The sequence below is a fragment of the Macrobrachium rosenbergii genome, chromosome 23 (assembly GCF_040412425.1).
Source record: "Macrobrachium rosenbergii isolate ZJJX-2024 chromosome 23, ASM4041242v1, whole genome shotgun sequence".
In the NCBI taxonomy this organism is placed as follows: domain Eukaryota; kingdom Metazoa; phylum Arthropoda; class Malacostraca; order Decapoda; family Palaemonidae; genus Macrobrachium; species Macrobrachium rosenbergii.
The window spans coordinates 51,889,022-51,909,224 of NC_089763.1; the positions used below are offsets into that span (position 1 = coordinate 51,889,022).

A 20,203-nucleotide genomic window follows, 5' to 3' on the forward strand; every position below is an offset into this window, starting at 1 on the left:
ATAAACCAAGACAAACATATTTGCAAGTATTAGTCTGTACACACACAAACATATAAACATGTGTGTGTTTATGTATGTATTGTGTGCATTCGTGTGTAAACTGTGAGAAAGCGCGCATTTGTGCACAAATTCTTTCTGATATTGCACTTATTCGTTTGTTTATTTGTGATCATTTCTGACCGTTTCTATAAATTTGTTTGAGTTCCTAAAAAGATTGTCGTGCTGTAAGCTATGAGAGAGAGAGAGAGAGAGAGAGAGAGAGAGAGAGAGAGAGAGAGAGAGAGAGAGAGAGATGTGGGTCCCATGCGTTTTGTGTACGAATCCAGCTCAGGGAAATGTATTCAAACGCCCTCGTAATCAAGCTGCATCGTTCACTGACAGTTGACGATAACGATGTATTTCAGTTCTCGCGGCATTTTTTTTAAACGATCCTAAACCGCCAAAATTTGTGAAGTACCCTTCCGAGCGTCTCCATCCTGTCTGCGCAATAAGTGTCTAGTTAACAGTTAGTCCCAAAAGATAATTAGATATGCAAGGGGAATGTTCTTGAACCCAGTCAGTGTGAAAATGTACCGTTCATGAGAAGTAATCCTAAGGACTGGGAACCTCTGTGTGTCCGCTCGTACAGCATCATGGTGGGTTAGCAGGTTCATTCTTCTCAGGAGAGTTTCCAGTTAGTATTTTCATATACCTTTGACGTCACTCGTTTGTTTGCTGGTTATCGACACTATAAATGGCCATAGGTTTTCGTACCTATGATTAACATATCCTAGCAAGACAAATGAACCCATTTTCCCTATTTGTGTGCAAAATACGACTGAGTAAAATGACGTTTGGGCGAACGGCAAGATCGGTAACCATCCCGTGCTCCATCTTCTCTGGAGAGGAAGGAATCCAGGTTCCCACATTCTAAGCTTAGTCATTGAATAGGTGGCTGGCTCTTCACTGTGGAGATACCTCTTCACTGGAATTTGAATTCCTCGTATTCCTGTCGGTCTTGGAAATTAGTGGCTGATAGAACCGAGCTCGAGAATTCATCGCTGTGTCAAAAGTCGTCGTTGTGAGATATGGTGTTTCGTGGTTGTCTCGCCTCATCAGAGCCTTCGGTATTTTGAAATGGCTAATGTTGCAGGGCGAATGTGAGGTTGGGTGCTCAGCGTGCGAGTGTGCGTGTGTGTTCGTGTGTATGCGTTTGAACCCCGACAGGAAACCAAATGTCATTCCTGTAATATTTTCCCTCCACTTCTGAGGATTTTATGGCGGTGATCAGACGCGTCTGGGCGTTGTAAACGGAGGGATTAGAGTGGCTCATTGACCCTGAGGCGTCGCCATTCAACACTTTGTGGAAAGTTTTGTCAAAAGATTGAGAAAAGGGAAGAGAATTGTGAATGAACGGGAGAGTTGAAGACCACCTATAGCCCCAGGGATTGCGTTGGCTACCTGCCCAGCCTCATCTCTTCGCCTTCGCCTTCTCTGGACCCCCTGGCCCTCCCCCACCAGGCTCCTCCACCGCCTCTTCCTCTTCAGATAAACTCCTTTGACCGCAATATAACCTATCGATTTGTACCAAAATAACATCAGAAGACGCGTCTCGGTCAGTGTCATAAGGAGAGTTTCAGTGGTTTTTCTCTAGAATTTGACTTTAGTGTTTGAGTCATGTGGATGTGTTGAATAAATGGTTATCGATTCGTAAAGGAACGAAAGAAAAAACAGCCAAAAAAGGAGAAATTGCAAATTAGTTAGAGGGTACACTGGAATGTACTGACCAACTGTCTTGTGTAGGTTTGGTTGGTCTTATCTAAGAGATCGTTAGAATTGTTAATGACGTAAAACAAGAGATAGAAGATTCGCCACTGAACTAAGATAAGGAGACAGAAACACATCGTCAGTTCGCTCATAATCACCAGCATCATGTGCGTGGACTTGAGGGCAATCTCGCCGAGGTCCCAGCATCAGACATAACAACCCTCTCCTCTCACCCACTCTGCATGAGGTGCCCACGCCCCCTCTTCTCCTCCCGCCAGAGCATCGCAAGGGCCGAGCCATGGGGGGGAGTATGGGCAAAGGGGGGTCAGGAAAGGGGCATTCTCTCCTGGACGCCCTGCCCTCCTTGAATGCGCCCTTACATGTCGTCATGTTAGGGCTAGACTCCGCGGGCAAAACCACGGCGCTCTATCGTCTGAAGTTCGACCAGTATCTGAACACAGTCCCCACCATCGGGTTCAACTGTGAAAAAATTAAGGGAACCTCCGGGAAATGCAAAGGTGGGTGCATTCACTGGCTGCTTTTTGCTTGGTTATGATTGTTACTGACATGCTGCTTTCTCTTGATTATTGTGCTTAGTCTAACTCTATTGATGATATTGTCTGAAACTAAATCTTGCTGTAGACAAGTAAGTCCTTTGAAAGTTTTTCTGCGTCATTTACAGGGAAGGAAATAAAATTATAAACATCACACAAATCAACAAAATACCAAAGTTCAGAAAGTCCCGAGTACTTTCACCCTTCAGTGTAGCTTTAATGATGCGAAATAGAGTGCAACCACTGAATTATATATATATAAAAAAATACAACCACCTAACTAATGAAAAGGTCTAGCTAAAGCATCGCCTTAATATCATATTGATCTGTTTCGTCCAACTGCTTCGATAACCGCCTTGATAAAATGAAAAGATCTAACCAGTGCAACATTCCATGCTTAGATTTAGCCACTTTAAAAGAATCCTCTTGAAGCAGGTATTACCTGAGATAGAGAGAAATGAGTGAAGTCAAGTAAAAAGAAAAGAAGAAAGGCGAAGACAGCCCTCTCTTGCGTCGACCGCTTACGTTTTTCCTGACTTTTTTTTTTTTTTTTACTAATGGTGTACGTAACCAGGCTCTTGCTTATAGCATCGCCAACGTCCATCCATGTCCCGAATATGTTCGATAGAATTTGTTTCGACGTCAGTGGCTGTTGTTTGTTGCAAAATGTCAGGTTTCTATGAAAAAAGGACCAGTCAATTAAAGTGAATAGCATACACCAGTTTTATTACACAAGCGCGAAGAACTAAAACTTCATTTGCTTCTCTGGCCTGTTTAAGGAACAAGGGCCCGTGTTGAATGACCAAAACTCAAACAAAAACCTTTCGACAATTTGAAATACAATCAACCGTTTAGGAGAAAGAAAGAGTATCTGGGATAGATTTTGTATCCTTTTTCACTGAATTCAATTTTTATTGGTTTATATCGAACTTAGGAACCCATGTGTATGTATGTATGTATGTATATATGTATATATATATATATATATATATATATATATATATATATATATATATATATATATATATATTAGCCTATATATATATTATATATTATATATATTATATATATATATATATATATATATATATATATATATATATAAGCTATTAATTGCCAGCTGATGAAATAGGACCCCTTCACTATTTCACAAGAGGTAATCAGTTGTATAAGCCAAGGCTAAATCTGTTTTATAGAGAGATCTCTCTCCCTCTGTTTGTTCCTCACACACAAAAGCAGCACACATTCTCTCTCTCTCTCTCTCTCTCTCTCTCTCTCTCTCTCCGAAAATCCCTCTTTGGTGTTTGGAATGAAGGGATGGGTGAAGGGAGGGCTGCCTCGTCCTATCTACTGTTTATCTTACCTAACTTTGCCCAAGGGCTCTTCATTAACGAGCCACGAGGTGTAGCCACACCTCTGTGTCTTCGAGTACAATTCTCAAAATAGTATACACCGCGTATTTGTTGACTGGAAAAGTCGTGCTGAAAATGTTCTGCTATTATCGCCGGTGACTTGAAATTCTCCCAGTGTTATTTTCTTCGGAGACGTAAAATCGTGCGGCAGAAAGGCGTAACGGAATGTTGCTTAAAATCGTTTCGTGTGTGTACAGAAATATTTAGAAAATTCTTCTAAATTAGTATCGCTGTAACCGAGTAATGTCCGAAAATTGCCATCCCCCTTCTCTCTCTCTCTCTCTCTCTCTCTCTCTCTCTCTCTCTCTCTCTCTCTCTCTCTCTCTCTCTGTCAAATTGCTCTTGTGAAAGGTTTATGCTTAAGAATTCATGATGTTTTATAACTTCGTCATTCGCACCATTCGTTCTACAAATGAGCAGCGTAATTTTTCTTTTTTTATACAATGCATTTGGGTTTGTCAAGCAGAGGGCCTGAAGGGGAAACCAAAAGAAACAATGACAACAGAAAACGGGACAACGAGAAAGTGGCGGTCATTCCTACTTCCTGTGGCTTCTTCACATGTATATAATCTCAATATATGAACGAAGGAAAAAAACGAGGTAAATGATAACTTAGACTCATGTTTTCTGGGAGGAAGCTTCTCAAGAGGTATTACTTCAGCTCGACCAAACAGTAACTGGAGCAGTGTCTGTAGAAAACACAAAATGAGACACAAGTTACTGCAGAGAGAAAGAGGGTGCGGGAACGCGGCTTATTAGTGCAGATTCACTGACCACTTGCACCGCTGTTGTTTTTGACTGATTGAGCTGGCTTTATGCTAGCACGGCCTCTTGCTCATGGAGCAGCCCGTAAGTACACCGCTCTCATTTAATTCAACCAAGAATTAAAAGAAAAAAATGTAAAAGAACTCCAAATATGAAACCACTATTCATAGCCAAGCAAGGGCAGAAATGGCTTCAAGATTAATGAGACACAAACTATGGGTTAAAAAGTTGAAAGTTGAAATAATAATATATATTGTTTATTTGTTATAGAAAACATTTCTGGATATCTGTCATCTTATGTAGGACAGCTATTTCACTTTAAATTTAAGGTGATATCTACGAAAAGACAACTTGGAATAGTGAAATCCTTTATCTGGGTGCTAAGAAACTCTTGTTGTAAACCTTCCAATCGTTTTAAAATCACTCTTCTTATCCCCATGAATGAATATTTGTTCCAGCATATTTGAAAGCAGCATATGATAATACTGGCATTCTTGTGTAATCATTTTCTTCTAAGTAGGTTTAGGAAGGTATATTTCATCGACCTTGGTTTGTTTATTCCATCTGGAAGAATTACCCACAGAACCTTGACACTACAACCTCCTACCAATGGGATTTCTCTTCCTGTTGGAAGTCTAATAATTTCTTGTTGGTTTTTGTTTTAGTCGTCGAAGGTCACATTCTTGTCTACTCCTCTCCCGGTTGGAGATAAAGTTTCCCGAGAATCCTTCTTCTCATTCTCTTTTCCACATTTGTTATATTTAGTAATTGTTCACTCCTCTTACACACTGATGATTGATCTACTCTTAAAAATAAATCATGCCTTTGCATTTAACCTGACAACATTGCCTATAGGTGCATTTATCTTCACTGATATGGTCGGTACTTATTTAACTGCTTCGCTCACTAATGCTGAGAACATGTTTCACTGCTGAGAACATATTTTCTCTTTTTGTCATTTTTTTTTCTTTTTAGGAATAGGAAAATCACTAACCACTGAGAAAATCGACTACCAACCTTTCACTTCTCTTCGTTCTTGGAATTATGCAAGGTACTGCAATATGAGGATGACAAGCTTTACCACTACAAAACAATAGTTCTATTTAGATGTCAGTATGTTCTGCTCGAAAAGATTGTCTAATATTGATTTAGGTATTAAACCTAAGTTTTTTTCATGTTCTTCTCTTCATTCTATCAAGTATTTCCTTTGTGTACATTCAGGAACAACTCGACTCTGCCTCTGTCCTTAGGCTACCTGTTCCCGGACCTCTTCTCCTGCCCAGTAGATCCTTGAGGCATATATCAAATGTTATCCTCCAGCATGACCGAGGCGTGTGATTATGACCTCGAGTCAGTCGTTTCAACCTGTCAGTTTTAATCTATTAAACTTTCTATTGCCTTACCATCCTTGCTGCTCCCCGAGTTGGTCTTTTACATTGCTTTGTGTAAACGCTGCCTGTGTTGTTTTGTAAGAGGGAAAGGCCAAAGCTCCGTCTAAAGTTGAAAGACTTTATCTACGTTTGTCTTTTTTTTTTTCATTTTGGCGTCTTACCGCTCTTGCATACATACATACGCATACACAGCTATATGTATATATATATATATATATATATATATATATATATATATATATATATATATATATATATATATATATAGATAGATAGATAGACAGATAGATAGATAGATATATTAAGAGCAAGAGCTTGATTTCATTTCCTCCCCTGTTTTTGTATTAGCTTACTAATACGCCATAGACCCTAGCGTGCAGTTATCTGCAAATTGCCTCTCGAGAGATGGCTAACATGAGCTTGTCAGACGAGTCCGGTCATTTCCGTTCTAGCATAACCAAACGAATTCTTAGCTCTATAAACCGGGACCCCTGACTTTGTTGCTGAGAATCTGGGCACAGATATTCCGTCGGAGGAATAGTTGATGACTTTTATGGCCTTAGTTGTAAGATATGCTTTTGTCAGTAGTAAAATACAAATTCAGACATTGTTGAGCAAATTCAGAGAAGTTAAGGAGCGCATAACATTGTGTACTTAAATTTATTATTTAATTGATTGGCCAATGAAAATTTAGCTAGTTTCGAGGAAAATCTCAAATGAGCCATTAAGTTTCCGTGGTAATATCTACGACATATCAGTAAAGTTTTTCATAAGAATTTCAGGTAAAACACAAATCGCGCGAGAAAGAAATCTTGACATTTCTGTTCGACAATACAATCCCTTCCTATTTTTCATCACTTGTTTTCCCTGAGGCAATTTTGTTTATTTTTTATTTTCTGAATTCATTTTAATGTGATCGCTTCTAGTTTTTCGTTCGGGTTCAGTGAAAGGAAATGTAGCATTTAAAAATACCTCATTATTATTATCTACTGTACAGTAGCTCTTTGCCTTTAAACCTGTAGCTCAGTTGCCCTCTTTAGTTGGGTGCTCCCCGTAGGGGAGTAGTGCCGTCAGTGCACCTCATGCGGTGCACTGTCAGCATTACTTAAGGTTCTTTGCAGCGTGCCTTCGGCCCCTAACTGCAACCCGTTTTGTTCCTTTTACTGTACCTTCTTTCATATTTTCTTTCTTCCATCTTACTTTCCACCCTCTCCTAGCTCTTCGTTGGGGAGTCGGTAGAGTTGTAGCCTAGCACTCGCTAGGCCCGAGTTCGACTCTCCGGCCGGGTAATGAAGAGTTAGAGGAATTTATTTCTGGTGATAGAAATTAATTTCTCGCTATATGTGGTTCGGATTCCACAATAAACTGTAGGTCCCGTTGCTAAGTAACCAATTGGTTCTTAGCCACGTTAAATAAGTCTAATCCTTCGGGCCAGCCCTAGGAGAGCTGTTAATCAGCTCAGTGGTCTGGTAAAACTAAGGTATACTTAACTTTTTCCACCCTCTCCTAACAATGATGATAGAGCAACTGCGAGGTTTTCCTCCTGTTACACCTTTCAGACCTTTTACTGTCAATTTCCGCTTCAGCGCTGAATGGCCTCATAGGTCCCGGTGCTTGGCCTTTGGCCTAATTTCTATATTCAGTTCAATTCAATTCAGTCCGATGCTCTCCAACCCTTCTCGGGGTGACCGACATATTGGTGTTGCTGAGGTACCTCTTCGAGAGAGAGAGAGAGAGAGAGAGAAGAATGCAATTTTAAATGAGATCACCAGGACCCATTTGCCCTCTTAGCCAGGTCAGTTTTTATTGCGTTCGTCGTACTGATCTCCTCCTATCATAGTTATTACCCTTCACCTGGGAGCCAGATTTTCTGGGGAGATAATGTTAGTCCCGGAAATGTAGGTCGGTCGTTTTGCCATAGGCTCTCTCTCTCTCTCTCTCTCTCTCTCTCTCTCTCTCTCTCTCTCTCTCTCTCTCTAAAAAAATGCAGGAAATGCCTTCACTTGTCATGGGAACCTAACATGCAAAAAAAAAATTTATGCTGGAATAAGTTTGAAAAATGGAAATCGAATGCTATTTCAGCAGTTAACGTATAATGGAAAAATTTATATCTTGTTTTCCAGTAAACCTAGTTTATTAGGATACTTGGCCACATTCCATTTCGTCTCGTCGTTGCTGGGATGATAATCAGGGTGTTGCTTCTTTGCGTTTTTTTTTTTTTTTATGTCGTGCGCGGAAAAGTGACCACTGATGGAATTCTTGGCATCCGAAGTGCTACTTGAAAGTTAGAGCAAAAAACTACAAACCATTATTTTAAATGGTTTTTCATTTACATGTACATGCGATGAACCTCTTTTTGTATTTTTCATTTGACTGTGATTTGCCTTTTTTCCTTTTGAGATGTTTTAGTTGTATATATATTTACATATAAACACACAATACAAATAAGCGCAGACATAAATACGTGTGATTGCCGCCTCTGCGCCATGTACTATTGTCATTGCTAACGTTGAATGCAGCCTTTATGCCTTGATAAAGCGCAATCTTTTGTTTTAAAAAATCAAAGCATTCTGTCTAGGGGCATGTTGCTATCGAGCAACTTCACTTTCAAGAGCAATTTCTTTTAAGCTACGGACTTCATCTCATCAACGCTGCCTCTGCATGAGAGCCGTCGGGGGAATATAATTTAGAGGATTCCTTAATTACATCCTCGTTGGATTTACCCGAGGTGCAGAGCTCATAGCTTGATTCTGCCGAGAGGATCCGATCCCGGTTATTTTCTTCGTCATAAATTGTCGTCCATTGCCTGTGATTATCGGGCTCTCTCTCTCTCTCTCTCTCTCTCTCAGTTGTCCACGATTGCTAAAATCTCTTCCCCTTCTTCTCACGCATACATAACCATGATTTCGATTCTCTCTCTCTCTCTCTCTCTCTCTCTCTCTCTCTCTCTCTCTCTCTCTCTCTCTCTCAGTTGTCCACGATTGCTAAAATCTCTTCCCATTTCTTTCACGTGTATATAACATGATTTCTATTTCTCTCCCTCTCTCTCTCTCTCTTTCTCTCTCTCTCTCTCTCTCAATTGTCCACGATTACTAAATTCTCTCCCCATTTTTTCTTGCATGCGTATCCATGATCTCTCTCTCTCTCTCTCTCCCTCTCTCTCTCTCTCTCTCTCTCTCTCTCTCTCTCTCAATTGCCCACGATTACTAGATTTTGTCCCCATATTTTTCTTGCATACACATACCCATGATCTCTCTTTCTCTCTCTATTTCGATTAGTCACAAGACGCCAACTATTGATTAACCATCTCTATTCATACGGTATCAGGAGTTGAATTCACCCGTATGTGTTTTCCGAACCTCGTCTTTATTAGCCTCATGTCTCTGAAAAGAAGATCAAGTGTCCTGTACCCGTATGATACCGACGGGCGCGATCTTAGCTGACCAGGATCTGATCCAGTGTGTAATAGTACTGAATGCTGCAAAATGCTACCATGATGTCAATCCTTTTGATCATTTGTCCCAGTTGTTGATTCATCATTCTTATCAAGCTGCACTGAGATCCGATATGATGCTGAATCTCACGTAATCCCGCATAATGTCATCTGTTCATGCCATTATGGACATCACACATGATAATCTGCGTTTCTCGCTACACTTGCCATCACGCGCATACAGACACTATGTATTCTGTACTGTACAGTATATATATGTATATATATATATATATATATATATATATATATATATATATATATATATATATGTATATATATATATATATATATATATATATATATATATATATATATATATATATATATATATATATATATATATATATATATATATATGTCTGTCATGGCTCGCTGTAGCAGTCGCTCCTTGCTTTACTTCAAGGCTTATTATAGCATTACTATGTCATGCGCGCTCGCACACACACACACACACACACACACACACACACACATATATATATATATATATATATATATATATATATATATATATATATATATATATATATATATATATATGTGTGTGTGTGTGTAAATGGTAATGCTATAATAAGCTTTGAAGTAATGCAAGGAATGATGAGCTCTATAGCGAGCCATGACCACAGACTACTGTAGAGCTGTTCAGTTCTTCTCTCAACGTGTATTACACCATCCACCGCTGTTTAGTACAGTCTCGTCTTTTATGAGTATCAAACTGTCTTCTCGTCCTAACAATTTTTACTTATCATCAAAAAACCGATTCCTGAAAATAAGAATTTTAGATACCGTACATATACTACACCTACAGATATTACAGTTTCATCGCCAAATTTATATGCTGACCCACCTGCTTTCTGGGTACGAAGGCTGGCATTTCGTTCCAGTACCAAACTTTTAGTAGTTTTCAACCTTCGCGTTGTATCCCATTTACCTCTCTCTCTCTCTCTCTCTCTCTCTCTCTCTCTCTCTCTCTCTCTCTCTCTCTCTATATATATATATATATATATATATATATATATATATATATATATATATATATATATATATATATATATATATATATATATATATATATATATATATATATATATATATATATATATATATATATATATATATATATATATGTACATATTATATCCCTCTCCGATATATGAAAATTACAAGTAACATCCTGCAAATACCCTAGATTTCACAATTGCTCAAGTACGGCAAAACGAGGCGTACGTACTTTGCCCGAGAATTTCAAGAGAACAAAATATAAGGTCAGCGGCATTGGGTGCTTTACATATACGTTTTATTAGTCTTTTATTGCATTCACTAATGCGCCAACAACCTTCAATAACCTTTCAAAAGCTACGCTTCCCAGAGTCCGGTTTTTGTTATTGGTGAATCATAAGCCTTGATTTGGCAAATGCAGGCCAGTTAAGAATACTCGCTCAAGATATGATCTCATGTTCACTTATTTGCCTTTGCATGCAATAAAGTTTTCAGATTTATTTATAACAAAATTGTGGAGGAAATAATAACTCTCTATTATTGTATAGGCCTAATCACCATTAGTTGAGAATCGGAAAGTCAACCCCTAGAGCCACCTCTAGGCGGGAAAAGGTGTAGGCCTATATTGTTAAAGATTATTTTTGCTATTATTGTCTCTCAGTGACTCGGGCTTGAATTTTAGTCTCAGATTTCTAGTCAGGGTTCCCGAGTCCTTAAACAGACTTTCTTATGGTCACCCCTGACCACATATTCAACCGTCTTCCTTTGTCCTGCTAATAGGATGAGCCCATCTTTTGACTCTCTCTCTCTCTCTCTCTCTCTCTCTCTCTCTCTCTCTCTCTCTCTCTCTCTCTCTCAAGATTATTTAAAACTGAATCCTAAACATTTTTATTCCTTAGTTATTATGGCCATGTGATTGCCTTTCACGATCACGAATTTTTTAAAACCCCACCCATAGATGTCTAGTAATTCTCTCTCTCTCTCTCTCTCTCTCTCTCTCTCTCTCTCTCTCTCTCTCTCTCTCTCTCTCTCATCATGATCCATTAAGCTGTTTTTTCAAGATTTTCTTTCTTATTTCCAGTATTATGACTAAGCAATTAGTTTTCATGATACAAAAAGTTTTTAGCAGCTCTCTCTCTCTCTCTCTCTCTCTCTCTCTCTCTCTCTCTCTCTCTCTCTCTCTCTCTCTCTCTTTTATATATATATATATATATATATATATATATATATATATATATATATATATATAAAGATATAAAAGAGAGAGAGAGATATAAATATATAAAAGATATATATATATATATATATATATATATATATATATATATATATATATATATATATATGAAAGTGTGATAAAGTAGTACCTCTGTTCTGTTCATCAGTGAATTCTACGTAAAACCTGTACCCTGGAAACCACCATATCCGCACTGAGTCTTGGTCCTAAGAAGGCAGCTCCTCCAGCCCCACTTGAACCGTAAAAGGGAACTTACGGAGTAAACCTGCCACGAATAACTGTTAAGTTTCCTCTTCTTTTTTATACAAAGCTGGAGTAAGGAACTAATCCCCCCAGGGATTTGTAAAGTGAATTGTTAAATCCATCGCTGCATCATGGTTTATTAATCATTTAATCCGATTTATACCTTTTTAGTTGTACTCATATGGCACTTAACTGATCACTCTTACATCTGCCGTAGTACGTATAATTCGACGATGTAACATTTTGAACTCTAAGTTATGTAGGCCTAATGGTTTATAATTTAGCCATTTGGCCATTTAGCATTTCCAGTTTTGTCTGCCGGGCATACTTTAGGCTGCTATTGCATGTACCTTATTACGTTCCTCATGTAGCCTAACAGTTCCTCAGTATGGTTCCTCCCAAATAGCTAAATCAATCGACACAAAACGTTTGCTCAGCTGGGAACCTGTTATATACAATAACCACTGATTGAAGGAGCAACCACGGTCACGGGGCGGTCTGGTCCTTTGCTTGTGTCCAGCAGCGAACTGACTGGCGTTCGCCTGCAGGTCACTCAACCTTCGGGATGGCTGGGTGCAACTTTTGCCGTTCTTATGGCGAAGGGGATGAAGCTACAAGAATCTCCGTGACCTTTTTTTTTTAGCCTAGGCCTAAGGAAAAGGGGAATAGAATTGGTAAAGGATAATCTTGGGGTGAACTCCGAAAAAACACGATGTAGCGGGATTCTTAAAACGGGAAGATGATAGGATCCAGGGTGGGGCATCCTTCGTCTCCAGTTTTGTGTATCTAAGATTAATAGGCTATACTGGGCTTTTCGTTTAGGCCTATTTTATCGTCTCTTTGTAAGTTAGTGGCGTCTCTAAGGAAGTGTAGCCTAGTCTTTTCTTTTTATATAATATTATATATATATATATATATATATATATATATATATATATATATATATATATATATATATATATATATATGTGCGTATAGAAATGTGAGTGCAAATGTGTGTACGTATCTCCAGAAGGTGTTACTCTCCTCATTCTTAACTAGTATTTCAGGATGAGGTCTGACATAATTTTTGTCTCCGCCCTGATTGCGAGCCACTACAGTCGACCAACTATCAGATGTATAAATCACTTCCTAGACCAACAGAGGCACAATGTTTCATGTCATAACCTTTTCATATTTTCTCCTGGGATTCGAATCCATTTTTTCTTGCTTGTGAGGCGACTGTTTAACCGCTGAAGTATTAAACCGTACGTACACACACACACACACACACACATATGTGTGTGTGTTATTAGATAGATAGACTGATAAATATGTCTATGTATAAATTTATAACATACTGAATATATATGTACAGTATATATATACACGTATTTAGTATATACATAAAAATATTTACATAGGCCATATATAATAAATATATATTAAATTATATATATATATATATATATATATATATATATATATATATATATATATATATATATAAACACACAGCATAGAGAGAGAGAGAGAGAGAGAACGGACTTACGGTCACATGCACATTTGTAAGTTTGTGTGTCGCTCAGATTATTAACTTTCTAAAAATAATGTGAACTCTTTTGCGTGCGCATAATGCTTTATACCTTGGAATAAGAAATCATTACATATGAAGAGTATTTCCTTCTATTACAATCCTGAGTCAAAGGTGGCAGTGTTCCGGATATTGTGTGTCATGTAAGCTTTCCATATTCATTTTCTTTAACGACAATGGAAAATAGCTATGATTAAGAGGAAGACTGGAGAGATAAAAAAAAGAAAACGCCATTAGAACTGGCTTTCGTTATTCTACTGACCTCAGACGAAAATTGCTTCTGTGCGTTGCACTGACATCGCTGACAATGGTATGCTCTTTGTTTTACTGCATGAAGATCTAGAATCTCTCTTTGTCCTCAGTTAACTGAAACCTTTGTTGATATTTTAGTGAACGTTAAATGCATGACTACATAAGAATCAAGCTCTCCTCATTGCTGATTTTTCGTATAAATGATTGTAGGAAACTTCTGTTTATCGGGCAATGATTATGAATACCAACCTCTGGACAACGTACAACATCTTCGCACTGGAATCATTCAGAAAATTGTCAGCTACTTTTTTACCTATTCATTCTTGCATGGAAATAAGTTGAAAGGTCACATGACTGGGAAACGAACTCCTATTAAACCAAACGTAAGTCCAAAGTTAGGATCAGGAGCGTAACCAACCCGTTCGTATTTCGTGGTGTTTCTTAACTTCATAACAATGATAGTATCTTATACGTGCAAGATTTGTTGCTCTGTACTTTTTTTTATTTCCAGATTATTGTTATCCTGAAAACATACTTTGGTTTTATTTATTTATGAAAAATTTTCCGAGTACTATTTTATTTCATAATATTGTTATCTTGAAGAACATGCTTTGGTTTATATGTACGAAAATTTGTCGAAAACGTCCAGGTACCACAGCACTTTCGCCGACAAGTTCTTTGTGGAGAAAACAGGACCGAACCTTTAAATCCAGACGGTAGAGAAGAAATATAAGAAATCAAAAAGAAGATTTCAACTATCAACTTGATATAGGTAATACGCGGCAACATATTTCAGAATTAATCATTTCTAGATTAAGAAAAAGAGAAAAAGATACATTCTGCCAAGAAGAATCTCGGTCACGTCTTTTTTTTTTCTATTTAGTTTACGTGTCTTCCGCAATGCTTCTTCGTTGCTGGATTTGTGGTGCAATTCGTGTGTCGTTTGTCGATGTCGGTGAGGAACTTATGGATATTGCGTGACTCAGGTTGAAAATTACACGCATTTAACGAAAGAAATAACACGACGTCATACATGCATTCCTTAGCAGACAACCGTGTGAGAACGTACGTTTGTACACACGTTTACATCTATAAATACACACATATATATATAAATTATATATATATATATGCTATTATATAATATTATATTATATATATATATATATATATATATATATATATATATATGTGTGTGTGTGTGTATATATATGTATATATATATATATATATATATATATATATATATATATATATATATATATATATATATATATATATATATATGTGTGTGTGTGTGTATGTATGTATGTATGTACATACAATGTATGTGGGATTTTCCAAACATCCGACTTTCCCAGTTGTTTACCCTACTATTTCTAAGCATTCACATATGTATATATGCATAAAATGTTCATCAGTGCGCCTTGTACCCATTGATGGGTGACCCCAGAATATGAGGTAACGGTTTTCATCTGGTATTTTGAGAAGTCTCTTTACTTGTTGATCACCCATCCAAGTAATGACTAGACCAGAGTACAAAAGTAGAGGGGTAGACTCTAAACACCCTTGAAAAAGAGGCCTTTAGATAGACGTCTAATGCTGAGTACATGACGGGATTCCTAAGCTACTCTCTGAAAGAAAAATAAGTATACCTTAGTTTTTCCAGACCACTGAGCTGATTAACAGCTCTCCTAGGGCTGGCCCGAAGGATTAGACTTATTTTACGTGGCTAAGAACCAATTGGTTACTTAGCAATGGGACCTACAGCTTATTGTGGAATCCAAACCACATTATAGCGAGAAATGAATTTCTATCACCAGAAATAAATTCCTCTAACTCTTCATCAGCCGGCCGGGGAATTGAACTCCGGCCCATCGAGTGACAGTCCGCAGCTCTACCGACTCACCCAACAAAGAGCTAACTACTCTCTGGTTATCCCCATAATAGGGGGTAGTGCCGTTAGTGCACCTTACGTGGTGCACTGTAGACATTGCTTAAGGGTCTTTGCAGCGTCCCTTCGGCCCCTAGCTGCAACCTCTTTCATTCCTTTTACTGTACCTCTGTTCATACTCTCTTTCTTCCATCTGACTATCCAGCCTCTCTAACAGTTGTTTCATAGTGCAATTACGAGGTATTCCTCCTGTTATACTTTTCAAACCTTCTTACTGCCAATTTCTGTTTCAGTGCTGAATGACCTCATAGTTCCCAGCTCTTGGCATGCGGTCTAAATTCCATATCCTATTCTATTCTACTCCGTGGTTGTTGAAGACAGATAAAGAAAGGCGAAGCTCTGGTGACGACTGAGCTCTTCGCAGAGAAAGGAGTCCGGCAGCAATTGCCCTCCGTCTTTTCCTGAAGCCTCCCCTCTGACGGGAACCTGTTTTTTTAATTAAATAAATCCGTTTTGGATATGTTCATATTAGGTTCACATGTCAACGCATAACATGTCTTTCACTTCAGACAATAAGAATACTTAGGAGTGTCATGAAGGTCCCATTTGCCGATGAAAGCACTTGAAGATATAAATTCCTTGATCTGTGGCAATCTACATTACAGACCTTTATGTTACAACACACCAAACTAGCTGATATTAATTATCAAATTAGTTTAATTCATTGGTATTAGCAACGAGCATCATCATCACCACCACCAGATTGTAAGAGCCAGTCATTTTATACGAAAGTTAAACTTCTCGCGAGGGTGTTCGTTGCCCAACGTTTCTCAGTGTAAAGAGCACTTTTAGTTTAGGGTTTGACCTCCTTTCCACAGATTTTATGTTTGATAATGACACCATGGTTATATCGAGTAGTTATTACTCTAAGTGTGAATTAAGAAGTATTATTTGTTAATGACCGGTTGAAGAGCGATGGTAACCTCAGTCTCTGCGGTCTTTAAAGTTTAATGATGTTGCAACATTATTCCTGTAATTCTGCCTGAGGGGAAGTTAGGAACTGCTATATTTTTTCTCGGTAATTCAAATAGCGATATTTTTACACATTACGTCTACTGATTTTGAAGCTTATTCTGATGCTGTCTTGTTGCAGGGTATGACAGCATCCTCTCTGAAATTCTGATAATAAATATCATTTCTTCGGAATTTCAGTGCTTTGTATGACCTGTTTTACCCCTCCCCCGCCTTTCTCCCGTGTTAATAGACTAAAAAGACAAGCGGTTAATAAAATACTTATATCTTTGCGTTTTATAGGTGTTAAAATCAATCTTTATATCTCCTTAACCTGAAGATGTGGTGATCAGGAAAAATTCCGTAAAGAAATATGCTCTTGACTCCTGAAAGTACTTCGATTAACACGCACAAAAGCGGGCGCACACACACACACACTCACACACACACGCGCGCGCACACACACACACACAAAGAAATAAGACTGATATACTGGGTAGAAATTCAAATGGGTATGTTGGTGGACGAACTCTATACTTTCAAAGACTGCCGTCAAAGAAGTTTTGAGCTTAAAAGAAAGACATTTCACCACACAGGTAACATCATTGAAATATTATTATTATTTCAGTAGATTATTCACATGGAACAAGCACACAGGGGCTATTGACTTGAAATTGAAGCTTCCAAAGAATGTTGGTTTCATCCTCCCGCCGCAGACCCCACACTGCAGCAGTAACTGATCATGAATACGGAGCCAGTGATTTTTCATCGCCTTGGGGGACAGACGCGAACTCGCGACATCTGAGTGGCACGCCACGACACTAACCACTATACCAGCCAATAGAATGCTTGACACGTATTTGCTATCTACTTCCTGACTGTCAGCAATGTTGATAATTGCATCCATTCAGATTGATTTACCTTTGAGAGTAAAATGAGATGCGTATGTAGAGTTTGTGTACATGGACATTATATACACTATATACAAAATTACATAGCAAATACAGTATGTGTATGATATAACTAAGAAGACATCACAACCTCAAAGTTTAACTACTCAGGCATGACTGCATTTTTGTGTTACGAATAAAGTTCGATTTTATTCGAAAGAAGATTGCATGGATGGAGTTATCTTCCTCTCGTTATTGAGAGAAGAGATTCATTTATTTTGGATGAAAAATTGTAAATACTAAGAAAGAGCTTAATTCCACAGTATTGTATGAATCAACAAGGGAAGGAATATGAACTCGGGTCTACTTCATCTATGGAAGGTACAGTAGGCTACAGTCATTTGCACTGAATCCGAATTTTTATGCCTCTTTTGAATTCACCGTAAGTAGCCTAATATCCCTTGAACCCTAACGTTCCTAATTGTTAGTGTATTTGCCTTGCTTTTATCTTTCCAGCTTCTTTTAAACGTCAATACCTGACTGCCTTCTCTTCTTCAATCACTTTGCCGTAAAAGAAAACTGCTGAGATGGCTATTCGTCTGTCCGTCTTTTTCTGTCCACCCTCAGATCTTAAAAATTACTGAGGCTAGAGGGCTGCAAATTTGTATGTTGATCATCCACTCTCCAATCATCAAACATACCAAATTGCAACCCTCTAGCCTCAGTAGGTTTTATTTTATTTAAGGTTAAAGTTAGTCATGATTGTGCGTTTGGCACTGCTATAGGTACCATCACAGACCACCATCGGCCGTGGCTGAAAGTTTCATGGGCCGCGGCTGAGAGTTTTATTGGCCGTGGCTCAGAGTTTCATACAGCATTATACGCTGTACAGAAAACTCGATTCCGTTGAAGAAACTTCGGGGCATTTTTTACTTGTTACGTACGAAACCAAACAGTCAGTCACTTCATATTAAAAGCAGTGTCTTACTCGAAAGTATGGGAATTTGTCTCCCATTTCAAAAAGGAACTGCCAGCTGGGAAACTTTTAGAAAATTTCAAACTGTTATCGAAACTATGGCATTCATCCCTAATCGTGAGAGGCTATTTTGAATATTCTCTCCTATCAGGAACACCTTTCGCACATTCGCCTATCTATTTTATCTTCGCGGAAAAGGTCTAATGATTCGTGGTATGATCATACTAACAACTGTTGTAATCTAAAATGTTCACGCATTCGACAAAGCCAGTACAACCATTAACAGTCTTCCTCAGGATAAGATGGCCATATTGTGGTATGTGCAAAAACGCAATGAAGTAAACAAATGGAAATGGAGATAGTAAATGCATAAAAGCAAATGAATAAACAATTAGTATGTGCTTAACAAACTAACGACTGAGAAATAACCCAAAGATTAAATTAAACTGTCATAAACCAGTCATTGTTAACAGTTGCGTTGATTTAGTAATTAAAGGGATGAGATGTTTTAAGCACAGACGCCTCGGTTCATAACACAAACCCAGTTTGAACCAGGCATCTGGAACCCTTTAACAATTGCCCCACTGACGGACCAAAAGTGCTGAAACTCGGAAGTTTGATCAAAACAACCACCAACCTCCGGGTTGGCTAGTGGGTAGTGTGACCCCACGGCTTTTCCAAAGATGTTGGCGTTCAGTGGAGTAGAATGCACTTACTCCAGAGTCACAGGTATTGAATGCGATTTCATATGGTTCCATATGAAAAGCTTATGAAAATGCTCAGGCAGCATAAATATATATGAATGTTAAAATAAAGAAACCACTATATATATATATTTGCCTCTTCAAAGCTGCAAGATGCAAGACAGGAGACCAATCTTCCAACAATGACTGGATAAAAGATTCGCATTTTGTCTCCCTCTCTGGCCTCGCAGAGTAGGGGTAGGCGCTTAGCTCATAAACTGAGGAACCTGTGTTCGATGATCAAACCAGACGACGAGCGACGATTAGGTACGATCGCTAAAATTCAGTTTGCTTTTGTTGATTGACCTACTGTAGTTGTTGATCACTGTCACCCTAGGGTGGAGGTAGGAAAAAAAACGCTGAACGTGAGTATTCATTGCTGTCAAACATTACCACCAAAACGGGAGGGCCTCGACAAGGTAATCCACGCACCGCTGCGGCGAAACCATTTATGAGATATTTACTTCATGATTCCGCAAGTGGTTTGTGAAGAACATATGCCAGAGAGAGCGTGGTTTGGATAAATTAATTTTCTTTTGACAAATACTCTTGCTAAGTTAGCTTAGCTCAGAAGACCACAGTAATGGTGGATTGTCTTCTTTTTGTAGAGAACAGGTGTAGTATTCGTATTATATATATGTATACATTTATATATTATACATAGATATGGATATATATATATATATGTATATATATATATATATATATATATTATATATATATATATATATATATATATATATATATATATATATATATATATATATATATATATATATATATATATATAGGGTGTGAGCATGCATAGAAATGCAGCGGCTCTTCAATAAACGCATGCCTTCTCGATTTCCCAATATCGTTATATAAAATTCCTGCAGAAATGTTTTGAAAGCCCGAATTTCGAACTCGTCTCGGGAAGCAAAATACTTCCAGAACTTCGACCGCTCAGCTACGGCGAAGGTAAAGAAATTACTATGCTGAGTATGGATGAGTTCTTCATTGGAGGGGTGGGTAGAGCTCT

General features: G+C 38.1%; 1 protein-coding gene across 1 annotated transcript in view; it reads left to right on the plus strand.

Moving 5' to 3' along the window:
• Positions 1-353: 353 nt before the first annotated feature.
• The window catches only part of LOC136851623 (ADP-ribosylation factor-like protein 4C), a 31,087-nt gene continuing 11,237 nt past the window's right edge, over positions 354-20,203 (plus strand). The window contains exon 1 of the mRNA XM_067126010.1: positions 354-2,264. Within this exon, the coding sequence (XP_066982111.1) occupies positions 2,045-2,264 (220 nt within the window). The 5' untranslated portion in view covers positions 354-2,044. The remainder of the gene's footprint in view (positions 2,265-20,203) is intronic.